The 14,411-nt window shown below is 38.3% G+C and overlaps 2 protein-coding genes across 4 annotated transcripts in view; one reads left to right on the top strand and one right to left on the bottom strand.

The window, feature by feature from the left end:
- Nucleotides 1–14,411, bottom strand: part of LOC145890156 (uncharacterized) — a 68,165-nt gene that overhangs the window by 11,227 nt on the left and 42,527 nt on the right. Inside the window, exons 7-25 of the mRNA XM_082981189.1 lie at nt 6,854–6,919; nt 6,052–6,210; nt 5,805–5,916; nt 4,802–5,001; nt 4,578–4,703; nt 4,316–4,438; nt 4,001–4,123; nt 3,626–3,748; nt 3,200–3,322; nt 2,775–2,897; nt 2,459–2,581; nt 2,083–2,205; nt 1,767–1,889; nt 1,589–1,644; nt 1,392–1,512; nt 1,076–1,198; nt 701–823; nt 385–507; nt 9–131 (exon numbers count right to left, since the gene is read on the bottom strand). Coding sequence (XP_082837315.1) covers nt 9–131; nt 385–507; nt 701–823; nt 1,076–1,198; nt 1,392–1,512; nt 1,589–1,644; nt 1,767–1,889; nt 2,083–2,205; nt 2,459–2,581; nt 2,775–2,897; nt 3,200–3,322; nt 3,626–3,748; nt 4,001–4,123; nt 4,316–4,438; nt 4,578–4,703; nt 4,802–5,001; nt 5,805–5,916; nt 6,052–6,210; nt 6,854–6,919 — 2,316 coding nt within the window. The remainder of the gene's footprint in view (nt 1–8; nt 132–384; nt 508–700; nt 824–1,075; nt 1,199–1,391; nt 1,513–1,588; nt 1,645–1,766; nt 1,890–2,082; nt 2,206–2,458; nt 2,582–2,774; nt 2,898–3,199; nt 3,323–3,625; nt 3,749–4,000; nt 4,124–4,315; nt 4,439–4,577; nt 4,704–4,801; nt 5,002–5,804; nt 5,917–6,051; nt 6,211–6,853; nt 6,920–14,411) is intronic.
- Nucleotides 7,142–13,834, top strand: LOC145889743 (carbohydrate sulfotransferase 10-like). 3 transcript variants are annotated; one of them, XM_082980763.1, is made up of 9 exons: nt 7,142–7,243; nt 7,752–8,317; nt 8,466–8,629; nt 8,910–9,249; nt 9,455–9,609; nt 12,101–12,151; nt 12,272–12,522; nt 12,582–12,788; nt 12,904–13,834. In XM_082980763.1, exons 7-9 carry the CDS (start codon nt 12,400–12,402, stop codon nt 13,417–13,419), a joined length of 846 nt encoding a protein of 281 aa, XP_082836889.1. In that variant the 5' UTR covers nt 7,142–7,243; nt 7,752–8,317; nt 8,466–8,629; nt 8,910–9,249; nt 9,455–9,609; nt 12,101–12,151; nt 12,272–12,399; the 3' UTR covers nt 13,420–13,834. The 3 variants fall into 3 exon arrangements, with proteins under 3 accessions (XP_082836889.1, XP_082836888.1, XP_082836890.1); XM_082980762.1 differs by having other exon boundaries at nt 7,752–8,206; nt 8,466–9,249; XM_082980764.1 differs by lacking the exon at nt 7,142–7,243 and having other exon boundaries at nt 7,888–7,939; nt 7,993–8,317; nt 8,466–9,249.

The raw sequence follows: 14,411 nt of genomic DNA, 5'->3' as shown, positions 1-14,411 counted from the left end.
CTTTTTACCTGAGCAAACTAAACCATCTCCGCCATACCCAGTATTGCAAGAACATTGAAACGTTCCTATAACATTTGAACATGTCGCAAATGCGTGGCACACAGGTGGCGATTGACTGCATTCGTTGATCTCTGTAGAAAAATATTTTTGTTAGTGGCATCCAAGAAGGAATTTCACCTATGTTTCACAACTGCCTAAACTTCCACCATGGTCGTGAAACTACCACGGAGTAAATCTTTCAGATTCGATATATTTTTAGAATCTACGATGACAAATAAGTTGAAAATTCGCACTTTCAATAACTCGCTCACATAATAAGATTAAACACTTGCTAAGCTTGGCAACAAGTACCGTCCGACAAAGTAGATATAATATTGTTCCTACCTGTACAATTGACACCGTCTCCAGTATAGCCAGCATTACAAACACATTGATACGATCCTGGAAAATTTACACATGTTGCATTCGTGTGGCAGAAGTTGGATGGGACGATGCATTCGTTTATATCTGCATCAAAAACAAAAGCTTTTGCATTGTGAATGCTTTAATTTAGTTTTATTGGAATCTGCTGAAAAGTTAAAAAATCAATAACCCTCGTCGACCATTAAAACCTCTTGAAGGAAGGCAAAAACTGTTCAAAGCAGTTCTTATTGCTACAATATGCTAGTAATCAGTGAGATGAGCTAAAACGCCTTTTTACCTGAGCAAACTAAACCATCTCCGCCATACCCAGTATTGCAAGAACATTGAAACGTTCCTATAACATTTGAACATGTCGCAAATGCGTGGCACACAGGTGGCGATTGACTGCATTCGTTGATCTCTGTAGAAAAATATTTTTGTTAGTGGCATCCAAGAAGGAATTTCACCTATGTTTCACAATTGCCTAAACTTCCACCATGGTCGCCAAACTACCACGTAGTAAATATTTCAGATTCGAAATCTTTTTTTATTTAAGCTGACGAATGAGTTGAAAATTCGCACTTTCAATAACTCGCTCACACAATAAGATTAAACACTAGCTAAGCTTGGCAACAAATCCCGTCCGACAAATTAGATATAATATTGTTCCTACCTGTACAATTGACACCGTCTCCAGTATAGCCAGCATTACAAACACATTGATACGATCCTGGAGAATTTACACAAGTTGCATTTGTGTGGCAGAAGTTGGATGAGACGATGCATTCGTTTATATCTGCATCAAAAACAAAAGCTTTTGCATTGTGAATGCTTTAATTTAGTTTTATTGGAATCTGCTGAAAAGTTAAAAAATCAATAACCCTCGTCGACCATTAAAACCTCTTGGAGGAAGGCAAAAACTGTTCAAAGCAGTTCTTATTGCTACAATATGCTAGTAATCAGTAAGATGAGCTAAAACGCCTTTTTACCTGAGCAAACTAAACCATCTCCAGTATACCCAGTGTTGCAAGAACATTGAAACGATCCTGTAACATTTGAACATGTCGCAAATGCGTGGCACACAGGTGGCGATTGACTGCATTCGTTAATATTTGTGGAAAAATATTTTTGTTAGTGGCTTCCAAGAAGGAATTTACCTATGTTTCACAACTGCCTAAACTTCCACCATGGTCGTCAAACTACCACGGAGTAAATCTTTCAGATTCGATATCTTTTTAGAATCTACGATGACAAATAAGTTGAAAATTCGCACATCCAATAACTCGCTCACATAACAAGATTAAACACTTGCTAAGCTTGGCAACAAGTACCGTCCGACAAAGTAGATATAATATTGTTCCTACCTGTACAATTGACACCGTCTCCAGCATAGCCAGCATTACAAACACATTGATACGATCCTGGAGAATTTACACATGTTGCATTTGTGTGGCAAAAGTTGGATGAGACGAAGCATTCTTTTAGATCTGCATCAAAAACAAAAGCTTTTGCATTGTGAATGCTTTAATTTAGTTTTATTGGAATCTGCTGAAAAGTTAAAAAATCAATAACCCTCGTCGACCATTAAAACCTCTTGAAGGAAGGCAAAAACTGTTCAAAGCAGTTCTTATTGCTATAAAATGCTAGTAATCAGTAAGATGAGCTAAATGGCCTTTTTACCTGAGCAAACTAAACCATCTCCGCCATACCCAGTATTGCAAGAACATTGAAACGTTCCTACAACGTTTGAACATGTCGCAAATGCGTGGCACACAGGTGGCGATTGACTGCATTCGTTGATATCTGCGGAAAAATATTTTTGTTAGTGGCATCCAAGAAGGAATTTCACCTATGTTTCACAACTGCCTAAACTTACACCATGGTCGCCAAACTACCACGTAGTAAATATTTCAGATTCGATATCTTTTTAAAATCTAAGCTGACGAATAAGTTGAAAATTCGCACTTTTAATAACTCGCTCATACAATAAGATTAAACACTTGCTAAGCTTGGCAACAAGTACCGTCCGACAAAGTAGATATAATATTGTTCCTACCTGTACAATTGAAACCGTCACCAGTATAGCCAGCATTACAAACACATTGATACGATCCTGGAGAATTTACACATGTTGCATTTGTGTGGCAGAAGTTGGATGAGACGATGCATTCGTTTATATCTGCATCAAAAACAAAAGCTTTTGCATTGTGCATGCTTTAATTTAGTTTCATTGGAGACTGCTGAAAAGTTAAAACATCAATAACCCTCGTCGATCATTAAAACCTCTTGATGGAAAGCAAAAACTGTTCAAAGCAGTTCTTATGAGTACAATATGCTAGTAATCAGTAAGATGAGCTGAAACGCCATTTTACCTGAGCAAACTAAACCATCTCCGCCATACCCAGTATTGCAAGAACATTGAAACGATCCTATAACATTTGAACACGTTGCATTCGCGTGACACACAGGTGGCGACAGACTGCATTCGTTGATATCTGCAATAAAATACTTTTGTTAGTGGCTTCCAAGAAGGAATTTCACCTATGTTTCACAACTGCCTAAACTTCCACCATGGTCGCCAAACTACCACGTAGTAAATCTTTCAGATTCGATATATTTTAGAATCTAAGATGACAAATAAGTTGAAAATTCGCACTTTCAATAACCCGCTCACATAATAAGTTTAACCCCCTCGTCGATCATTAAAACCACTTGAAGGAAAGCAAAAACTGTTCGAGCAGTTCTTATGAGTACAATATGCTAGTAATCAGTAAAATGAGCTGAAACGCCTTTTTACCTGTGCAAACTAAACCATCTCCGCCATACCCAGTATTGCAAGAACATTGAAACGATCCTATAACATTTGAACATGTCGCATTCGCGTGACACACAGGTGGCGACAGACTGCATTCGTTGATATCTGCAATAAAATACTTTTGTTAGTGGCTTCCAAGAAGGAATTTCACCTATGTTTCACAACTGCCTAAACTTCCACCATGGTCGCCAAACTACCACGTAGTAAATCTGTCAGATTCGATATCTTTTTAGAATCTAAGATGACAAATAAGTTGAAAATTCGCACTTTCAATAACCCGCTCACATAATAAGTTTAACCCCCTCGTCGATCATTAAAACCTCTTGAAGGAAAGCAAAAACTGTTCGAGCAGTTCTTATGAGTACAATATGCTAGTAATCAGTAAAATGAGCTGAAACGCCTTTTTACCTGTGCAAACTAGACCATCTCCGCCATACCCAGTATTGCAAGAACATTGAAACGATCCTATAACATTTGAACACGTTGCATTCGCGTGACACACAGGTGGCGACAGACTGCATTCGTTGATATCTGCAATAAAATACTTTTGTTAGTGGCTTCCAAGAAGGAATTTCACCTATGTTTCACAACTGCCTAAACTTCCACAATAGTCGCCAAACTACCACGTAGTAAATATTTCAGATTCGAAATCTTTTTAAATCTAAGCTGACGAATAAGTTGAAAATTCGCACTTTTAATAACTCGCTTACACAAAAAGACTAAACACTTGCTAAGCTTGGCAACAAATCCCGTCTGACAAAGTAGATATAATATTGTTCCTACCTGTACAATTGACACCGTCACCAGTATAGCCAGCATTACAAACACATTGATACGATCCTGGAAAATTTACACAAGTTGCATTTGTGTGGCAGAAGTTGGATGAGCCGATGCATTCGTTTATATCTGCATCAAAAACAAAAGCTTTTGCATTGTGAATGCTTTAATTTAGTTTTATTGGAATCTGCTGAAAAGTTAAAAAATCAATAATTCTCGTCGATCATTAAAACCTCTTGATGGAAAGCAAAACTGTTCAAAGCAGTTCTTATGAGTACAATATGCTAGTAATCAGTAAGATGAGCTGAAGCGCTTTTTTACCTGTGCAAACTAAACCATCTCCAGCATACCCAGTATTGCAGGAACATTGAAACGATCCTCTACGATTTGAACATGTTGCATTCGTGTGACACACAGGTGGCGACAGACTGCATTCGTCGATGTCTGTAGAATATATGTATAATGTGGATTGCGTTTTATAGCTGAATGAAAGCTTCAGTTTACTTTGAATTTGATAGTAAAACGTAAGTTACAAGAGTTAGAAAATGTATGTTAGAAAAATGTTGAAAGCAATTAATAATACCTAGTTCACAAAAGGTCCCAGTAAAGTTTTTCGGACACGAGCAGCTGTAGTTGTCAAAACTGTTTCGCTGACAGAAGCCTCCATTCATGCACCCACTAACATTACCAGTTTGGCACTGATCGATATCTGGAATTCGACGCAACGATTAAAGGACGTTCTTTTTAATTGCTTTTAGATAAAGTCGTTGTAATTTAAGGAATGAATCAAAGAGAACTTTTACTAACCGACGCTATAGCTGATATTGAAACCGACAAGGGGATCGGCGAAAGTCGAAGTAAAACTCAGGAACAATGAATTAGTGATGTTGGCAATTTCATAAGTTCGCAAGTTGATTTGAGTCAAGGTGTTGGTTGAATTAAATTCCGTGAAATTGAACGGATTGGACGAATTTGTGTCCCGTAAGCTTCCAAATGCGCTGTACTGCCTTAAAGTAAGTCAACATTCCCATCAGAACCCATACACGTGTTATTCAGCAATTCTAATATTTTATCGATATTATTGTAAAAATACAATAAACAACACCGGATCGGTGAACCAAGCCACCCTGGTAGGCTGAGTGACAAACATAAAAACATCTTTAAAAGAGCTGTCTGAAAGATTGATTTAAAAGTTTTACTCAGCTATTATTGTAAAAATAATTGAACTAACGATATTAATAAAACTGATGAAAAGGCTAACAAGAAGACAAGGAAGACATTGCGCCAGGGTGTGACCCAATCATAGTGCGTTCGGGGTTACCGCTCCCCGGAACATGTCATGTTTACAGAAAAAATACTACAGTGGCTAACAAATGCCTTATTGTTCAATAGACACAGTAGAGTGATCCTGTCTGGCTCACAGCAATTTCCGCGTTTGGCATCCAAAATCGCTGAAGCGTCACAATTAAAACTGCGTTCACCAGCAAGATATTGTACTGTCGTCATAAGCAGTATCCTATTAAACGATAGTGACATTGCCTTCTGATTTCCTATTGTGTATTGCAAAAGAATAACGAATTGAAAAAATGCCTATTTTATGACAGCGGATATATGTTACGATAGCAATACTGTTGCCATCGTTTAAAAGGAATGGTTCTTAACCTTTCCTTAACGAAATTCCATTGAACTCATCGCACCTTCATCTGACATACATGCTACAAAGTATTTAAATTACCAACCCTATGCAAAAACTACCAAATAAAAAAAATTTCCAAAAAAATTCCTTCAACACCAACGGTAAAACACAAACCTGACGACACGATAAATCCCAGTAGCATTTCCATTGACTTCTACTGATCTTCCAATGTGCAGCACACCACCCATGGCATTTGTCTCGAATTCGTTGATCGTAAGACGAATCGCTGTTAAAATCAATATCAAGACGTCGGAGTTGGTTTAAGTGTGAGATTATTAACTGAGAAAAGGCGGTTGTTCACTGCACATTTTTTCATGCAATGCATTCCCTGCGAAATCTATTATGTTTGTTTACAGCCTACCGGAAAGTGGGTACGAGATGTTCAAATACCACATGAGGAAACCCTGTGTCACGTCGGTAGTGTAGTTGTTCGGGTAACACGGTGAGAGAATGCTTCCAGACACGTTGTTTAGTTCAATCACTTCTAACCCTGGTAGAGTCTGAACACACGTGAACGTTTCTGCAAATAAATGCATTTGACGAGTTAAAAAATAAATTTGTTTGTCATTGACATACCATCATTGGAGCTCACTCGGACGATTATACGATGACATCACATAATTACAGATCGTTCTTTCGTTAAAATCAATAAATATACATGTTTGTTTAAAAGTAGGATCGCATGCATAGCAGCTTGACGACACTTCGCGATTACAGCTATTGTATCTGGATCATTAGGTTTGTAGAAATAGCAGCCAAGGGATTGCAGCCAAGTTGGATCAGACATTTTTGCAGACTCAACGCTTTACCAAAGCTACTGGTATTCCGCGGTTGAACCGGGGTACATTGTGGTCCAAGTGCATTGGTGCGCAAGCCCAAATTTTTTTTAGATGTCGCTTCGACTTGTCGGGAAAAAAGTGGCTGATTCAGGTTGGCTTCAATGCCTTCGCTGCTATAACTGCGCACCTAATAATCCAAATATTATAGACTAGCTCTGTGGTATGATCCTGTCTGATCATTCGAAAGCATGAAACAATGACTAAGCTACAGAAAACTAATAGCATAACGTTTCAATAAAGGCATACAGGTATCAATAATTTATCATGTATCCTGGTGGTGAAAGCCAGTTTTCGTTTTCAATGAACTTTACGTCATGTTCTTACCGACTTTTGAATAGAACTCAAAGTTTGGAGTCGTTGCTACTTGTCCATTTATCACTATAATCAATGCTGCGAACGAAGCGCAAAACAACATTTTTACAGTTGATCCCTTGCCCTGCACTTGCTTAGTATTTCCACCAACTGCAAGTTACTGTTTTGGATGGCGTATTTATGACTGGTGCAATTCTGAAAAAGGCGTTCTGCGCTATTGTCCGTAATTCACCTGAGACGAATTTCCTATTTATCGGTAATCCTGGTTTTAAAAAAGTGTTTGCTGGGAAAACCCAAAAGGAAAAAGGCATTTTGAGGGCTTTCGTTGAGGTCATGATCACCGCGCAAACCCTCCACCAAGTAGACAAAAGAAGTTCACACGCTTTTCAACGGATCGTCAAGGTAGTTTGCACATGCTATTGAAAATGCTTGTTATACCAATTTGTCAGCAACAACATTTTTTCAGTTTTTTGTACTTAACCACTGTCTCCCAATTACCTCAATGTCGTGTTGTACTGTCAGCTGGATTTTGGTAATCAAAGAGAGCTATATTAATTTGGTTGTGCCCTTGTTTAAATGAGCTGTTAGATGGATATGCTGCATTACAATTTCTTTCAATAAACTGCAAAAAACTTGCGATTTTCCGTCATGACATAGCTATTGGGATCTGCCTTCCTTTATCGATGTGCATCAACATTTTCAAAGCTGCTTCAAACTTTTTCATCGCGCTTTACGTACGTTTATTCTGCTCACAGAAAAGTATATACACATTCGGTTATCCAAATTGTATCAGGGTAATGAAAGACTTTGTTTTTTAGCGAAAATAACGGAGCGTACAATTTGTGTGAAAATTACCTTAACTTTTATTGTCCCAGATTAAAATATATTTACCTTCACAACTGAAATATAGAAAAAATGGGCATAAACCACCATCCACCCCCAAGCAGTGAGCAGGAAGTAATGGAGCAACATAGCTACAGCCACGCAACCGGATTCGTGTTCACGTTTGCCGACACCAGTGATAAATACGAGGTAGACGAGTGCAAGCAAAGCACATATGATAACGACGCACAATCGTATGGCACTGTTTGCAAAAAGGTGTGAGCTTTTATTTGATGCTCTGCAAAACAAAAATTATCCCAGTGTGCAAGGTGGACGTATGCAGGTCAGCGCGATGCCGATAGAACATCACGTGCATATTGATACTTACCACCAACAGCTCAAAGTTTGTGAGATGATCACATCTGCACTTCGGCGGCCGATTTTCAGCCAGAAGGAAACACCCCTCCGTAGACCACCTCTCGAGCGTGAAACCCCAAACACGCAGTGAGATTCACGAACACTGTCTGTTTATGTTACGCAAGGGTAAACTTCAATAATTTGGTCTCCAAAACACTATATGGTTGATGCTATTGCTAAAATTTGTAAACCTTGTCGTCACAACATTTTGCTGTTTAATATGCCTGGCAGCACAAGGTATCGAAAAACGTCGGTTTGACTAAAATGTTGACGTAAAACGATATTTTTCATTTAAAACAAATAGTTTAATCATCCGTTCTATAGTCTGTTTATTATCATATTGCTTTCCGCTTTTGTAGTTATCGGATTTCCTTTTTTGTTTAAGCTGATGAGAAACACTTACAATACTGTTGGAGCTGACTTAATCGGACGGGAACAACCTGTTTGTTGTGCAAACCAGAAAAAAAAACAGTAATTGTATCGTTTTGTTTAATCATTTGCAGAGCAATTGTTTCGTGAGGAATGCTTTTGGAAAGAAAATGCCGAAAGGTAGGAAGTGTTGAATTAAATGTGGGAACTTTTACTATGATTTAGCTGATACGAACTGGAATGGTGGTCGCTGTGTTAATTTCATTAACAAAGTTTATTGTTGCTTGTGCGTCTCCTGTATTCAAAACTGCAACATCTGCCGTCAGTGTGTCCAGTTGAAGCAATGTCTACAATTTGGGAAAAAATGGTTGCTATAATTGCCAACTTCTTCTTAATTTATTTTGATCACTATTTTATCTTTCATGGCAACTGCATTGCTGTTTTTATATTTAACATCAAGGATTTCCCAAAGCGAACTGATTTTGCCTCGAGCCACTTGTCTTGGATGAACTGGAAACTTGGACAAACCCCTGGTATTGCTGGATGAGGTGGAAGTGCTGCAAGTCAACATGCTTTTTTTCTTTCGAAATTTAAGCATTTATTTTCTAGGGTACAAAAGAGCTACAACCCAGTTGGTTATTTTTTGTGTATCTTTTGAATTGTCATTCGTAAGGCCTTTTAAAATTTTTTTGAACTGATTTTGGTTTAGGCTCGAACGCAAGTTTCTACCTGTGCAATTTTTCTCGTCGCCGGTATAACCCGTGGAAAGTCCTGGGTACAAACGCACTGGAAAGTCCCGGGTGAGTTTATACATTTTCCCCTTGAATGACTATTGGGCTGTTAGACTGCACTCATTGATGTCTGCAAAATGTCAATTGTTGCTTTGTTTACATTGCAATTCTTGAAAAAAGAGTACTATGTATATTTTTAAATAAATAGTTAAAGTTATCTGACTTGCCTTCGGAACAAAACTGTTTTAATTAGCAGTGAATAAATCTAATTTAGAATGACGGAATATCAAAACACCGTTGTATTTCTGCACCTATTTGGCGGAACACAATATCGGAAGCAGCAATACAAGCATCACTGATACCTCAACTGTAACTACCGCTTTTCCCACAACTAAAAGCATCAGTTATAATGCTTGCATAGCACGAGAGGTAATATACCCTTTACGGTTCGTTGCATGTCGCCTCAATGCGATTCTCTTGTTGTAAAGTTTTCAACAGACGGAACGCTATAGTGATATACACGATCACATACCTTAAAAATAGATCACTATGTTGATCGTCATTCACGAAGTAGAATTCATATAAATAGTTTTAATCTGCTCTTTACTGCACACATTTCACCATTTGAAACATTCCCATCGTTTTGTGACATAAGTCGAAGGGTGTAAAATCCCGCTCCTGTGTGGCTTTAAAAAGTTTCTAAAATTCCAAACGATTTTATTATGTGATGTGGTTCAGCATATTTTCCAATGCTGTTAATAGCGAAATGATTATGTGCAATGTTTATCTAGTAAAAACAAAGTTGTTAGCAGGTGAATTTTTTAACTGGTAAGAATGCCATGGCTGAGTAGCAAAGCATACGGCCTGCAGTCTGATCTGACTGCTTGTGTTCTCACGTGGCAGAATTGAAAAATTGATACTTTGTGGATATATCGATGTACCTTTAACTTCCGTTTCTAAACTTTTAGGTTAAAATTACATTAAGGGTTTACATCGATATTACCTTTTTACCATTTGAAGAACGTATGTTTGTTAATCATGGTATTTGAGAAAACAGGCTTGTAAAATTTTTTAAACATCAGTAGTATTGAAATGTTCCACAAGTAAGCAGATTTGTAAGCAACGATCGCATTGGGCTATATGTATTGTATCAAACAAAAGTATGGTAGTGCGTAGAAAAGATTTGATAATTTGTCTTGATGTGGTGTCGCTGTATGGACGGAATCCCTACAGCCAGTCATCGAAATTCTTTTTTATCACCGAGGTGCCATGATGGTCACGCATCGCTGTGCGGGGGACCAAGGCACAGAGGAAATTGCTTGAGCGGAAAGGCGGATAAAAATGCTTACCAACATCTGCTTACCGCCACAAAAATTCTGCCATCGTTTTTAGACACGGTAAAAAAGGTTTCGATCTGTAATACTTTGTTGTCGGCTCTGAAATACCTGAACCGAAATATCAAAATTAAATTACATATTTCTCGAAGGATGTGTTTAACTTCGTTCGCTTTGGGTAATTTATTTACTATTATGTTTGTGAAATATGTTTTACAGTGATTTAGGCTAAATTGCTTTGTCGTGTGTTTTTTTCTCCCATAAACGCATTTCTCCCATAAATGCAGCGTTTTAAGGGATAACTTGTATTTGGTGTTTTATATTTCTTTGGACCTGGAAAGAATGCAATAGTTGGACAGCAAACAATTGTAACACAGGATGATCGTTGCGTTCGCGCAGCTTGTTTGTAAGCACCAGGCTTCGTTACAGCGGTGATTGTGCACCCGACCCGCGCAAAGAATTCGTTTGGAAAGCACCAGGCTTTGTTACGGCGGTGATTGCGCACTCGACCCACGCAAAGAACTTGGGTTGCGCAGAGGCTGGTAAAGATTTGTCGTAATCAAAACCATTGCATATTACGAGATGTTACTTTGAAATCCCGCAAATGTGAATTTATTTATGTGAGCTGCACACAAATGGTTACTGTTTCGACATATAAGGGCCCATCAGTGCAGCTTGGTGTGACTATGGACGACTATGGACGATCTAACATCATATTTTGCCAAGCGGTTTGACCTGAGGGTACGGCAGCCTGCTAGGAATGCGATAAAGCCCTGTCTGTTATACGCAGCAACAACAACTTACCGGAAAGCACCACGACCGTCTGTCAGGGTTATTTCTATGAATCCCGTGAAATATCAGCTCACGACCCCGCTCATAATAATTTAAGTACCAATTGCGTCAAAATCGTTTTTAAGGAGAATTGTATCACGGGCTGGGCCTGTGGGGTCGGTTTCGGGTCGGTTTGGGCCTAAAAGGCCCGATTACAACTCTGATTTGAAGTTTGCGTGGATCTGTCCTCGAACAGCACTTTTTCAATTTAGTGTTCTTTTTGTTTATAAGAGTCAACACAACACATTTTTCACATGTAAATGATACAGTTAGCTCTATTCTCGCACTATAAACCTTACCGGCATTTAATGTGACCACCACAACCGGCACTGTTACTTCCAATGTTTCTGAAAACTTGATTTTCTTTGATAAAAGAGCATACAAGGGTTTCTGACAATAGAATGATTGTAAATTAGTTGGTGAATGATCAAGTAAACATGTAGGCAATAGTTCTAACATTGGTTTGGGCGTCATTTTTTAGAACTGCTGGACATGTTTTAAACTTGTTTCAGTTTAACGTGCATTTTTGTTTACCATGACTTTCATTTTATCGCATTTCATCTCAAGTAGAAAATCTTGTTTGTTCAAAACCCAGAACAGTTTCAAACCAACGCGTAAACTCACATTTTAAAACATCGTAAGTAGCAAACTGCAATAGATATAAAAACTAATTTAATGAAATTCATGTACCGATATGTAAGTTTTAACTTGTTTTTGCTAAAATAAACATGTTTTTAAGTTACGTTGTTTTGCAGTCCTGCAAAGTCGTTTACAGTACCAGTGCAGAAAACGTCTACGCCCACAAAGTACACAATTTTGTTTTTCAGTCTTTATATTAGTGGATGCATGCATAAATTTAAAAAAATACAGATTAAATATCAGAAATAGTTTTGTGAAATTTTGAACTTTTTATCAATTGTTTTTAGAAGCTTCGCAAGTTAATGCTTGCATTGTGACTAAGGCCGGTACAAGCCCCATACCAGATACAACCAAACCGTTGCTGGGCACTGTGTTAACACAAGATCAATGTTCAAACAACAACACTGGGGAACTTATGAAAGCTCTTCAAAACGAGCGAAAATACACATTAGAATCCGCCTGTCGGCGATGGAACCTACAATTTACTGGCTTTACAAAACAACCCAACTTGAATGCTCTTTATTCAACCAAGTACGAGGTATAACACATTACAGTGGGCCATAAAGTTCATTCAAAGAGTGATGATATCTGTTCCAGTTTGCTACTTGTGATATTTTCAAATGCGGCTATACCAGTTGGCTTGAAGCTGTGATGGTTTTCGAGGGTTTTTTCAACGAACAAGATTATCTCAATGAGAAGATAAGAGGCGATGAAGTGATGATCATGGCAAACCAAAATGCACGGGTTGGGTCAAAGAGAAGTAGAGAACAAGTCCAACAAGTGTGGGATAACGCTTCACTCAAGGTTTTGAATTATTGCCCATATGCCGATGTTTACTTTAATTAACCACTAAATGCTTACCATCGTGTCTTAATCGCCTCAATTTTACAAGTCTAGGTTAGCTTTTGATTTTTTTTAGATCATAACTGTCAGAAATCCGTTCAGTCGTTTGGTTTCGGCTTACAATGACAAGATGAAGCCTGACAGCCCTGGGTTTACGTCTACATATGGGCCTCTATCAAAGCTAATCAACAAGTTATTCAGACATGCTAGAAGAAATTCTTTCGATAGAAATCGTACTGATGATGGCGGGACAGCAACGTTCGAAGATTTTTTAAACTATCTTCTTGCAACGAAAGAAAAAGATGGCCATTGGGAATTTTTCAATACAACGTGCAACCCATGCGTGCATCGTTATACCCACATTATGAAGTTCAAAACTTTCAGAGAGGATGTGAGTTACTTGAGCGATGCGTTGAATTTGAATGAAAAAGACAAACGCGTATTTTTCCCGAAACGCGACTTTAAAAGTAACTTCGCAAAAGTGGAGGAACATTTCGCCAAGATTCCCAAAGATTTGTCCCGCAAAGTTTTCGACCATTATAAGATGGATTTCGAGCTGTTTGGATACGAAAAACCGCACTGGATTGAATAAACATCGAGGGCGGCTATGTTAACACATTGGCGTAGTAGTTGTGTGGCTGGAGTTCAGCTAATGCCATGGCCAGTGCACTTCTACTTGTGAATAACATCTTACCAGAAACACGGATATTACAGAACCAGGATATATTTTGTCCTACTGAGTTCTACCAGAACGAACCTGGCAAAACCCCGCTAAGCCCACATACTGTTGTGCCAACGTCATTTGAAAAATGTTTTTCTAATTTAGTAACCAAAAACATGTACTTAGGTTGAAATTGGAATAAACATATGTGGCAATCTGTTATTGACTTCTATTTGATTAGTAATGAACCAAACCTTATGGCACAATTAAACGATAATTTTTATTTACCGACGTTTCGCCTGCTACACAACGAGGCTTGATCAGGCTCATGACACAAAACAAAGTTTGGGACTTTTATCAATAAAAATGCGTTTGAATGAATTCTCAGTCACTCGGGTCCGTCATACAACACGGATATCATTGAAAACAGTCCTCTATCTCAACAACACCAATGTTATTTAAAGTAGTGCTCTAGCTCCACTGTGCGGATGTTTTTTAATTTAGTCCTCTAGCTCCACCATACGGATGTTATCTAAGGTAGTCCTCTAGCTCCACCGCACGGTGTAATCCTAGGTGTTTTGTAATTTGCATCAATTCAGTTAGTGGCTGCACTAGAGTTCACAGTAACATAACGGTTATGAAAAAGAAATCTTTGCAATAAACGTTTTGCATGTTCACTTAAAAGACAGTTACTCGAGTCCTGCTATTTAAATGTATGTTTCAACTTTCACCGTGGTGCAAAACGCCCCAACATCTCTAAAGAAAAGAATACCATTCCCAGGACCAACCCTCGCAGGTCTCATATCGCCCAAGTTTGCTTTCAAAAATTGCAATGAAGGATGTCAGTTAGATACAAACAGTGGTATTGCATCGTTCGGCGCTGTATAGGTAGCATTCGCTAAGCTGTAAGCAATGGGCTATAA

The sequence above is a fragment of the Ascidia mentula genome, chromosome 2 (assembly GCF_947561715.1).
Source record: "Ascidia mentula chromosome 2, kaAscMent1.1, whole genome shotgun sequence".
Classification (NCBI taxonomy): Eukaryota; Metazoa; Chordata; class Ascidiacea; order Phlebobranchia; family Ascidiidae; genus Ascidia; species Ascidia mentula.
The sequence above is the reverse complement of the archived record's forward strand: the minus strand, read 5'-3'. Positions and strand labels throughout refer to the sequence as shown.

What these genes read in the sequence shown, in the direction of transcription:
- LOC145889743 (XM_082980762.1), top strand. Translation starts at nt 12,400, where the DNA reads ATGAAAGCTCTTCAAAACGAGCGAAAATACACATTAGAATCCGCCTGT. An exon ending in TTTATTCAACCAAGTACGAG is followed by an intron (nt 12,523 to 12,581) that starts GTATAACACATT and finishes TATCTGTTCCAG; the next exon opens with TTTGCTACTTGTGATATTTT. An exon ending in GGGATAACGCTTCACTCAAG is followed by an intron (nt 12,789 to 12,903) that starts GTTTTGAATTAT and finishes GATTTTTTTTAG; the next exon opens with ATCATAACTGTCAGAAATCC.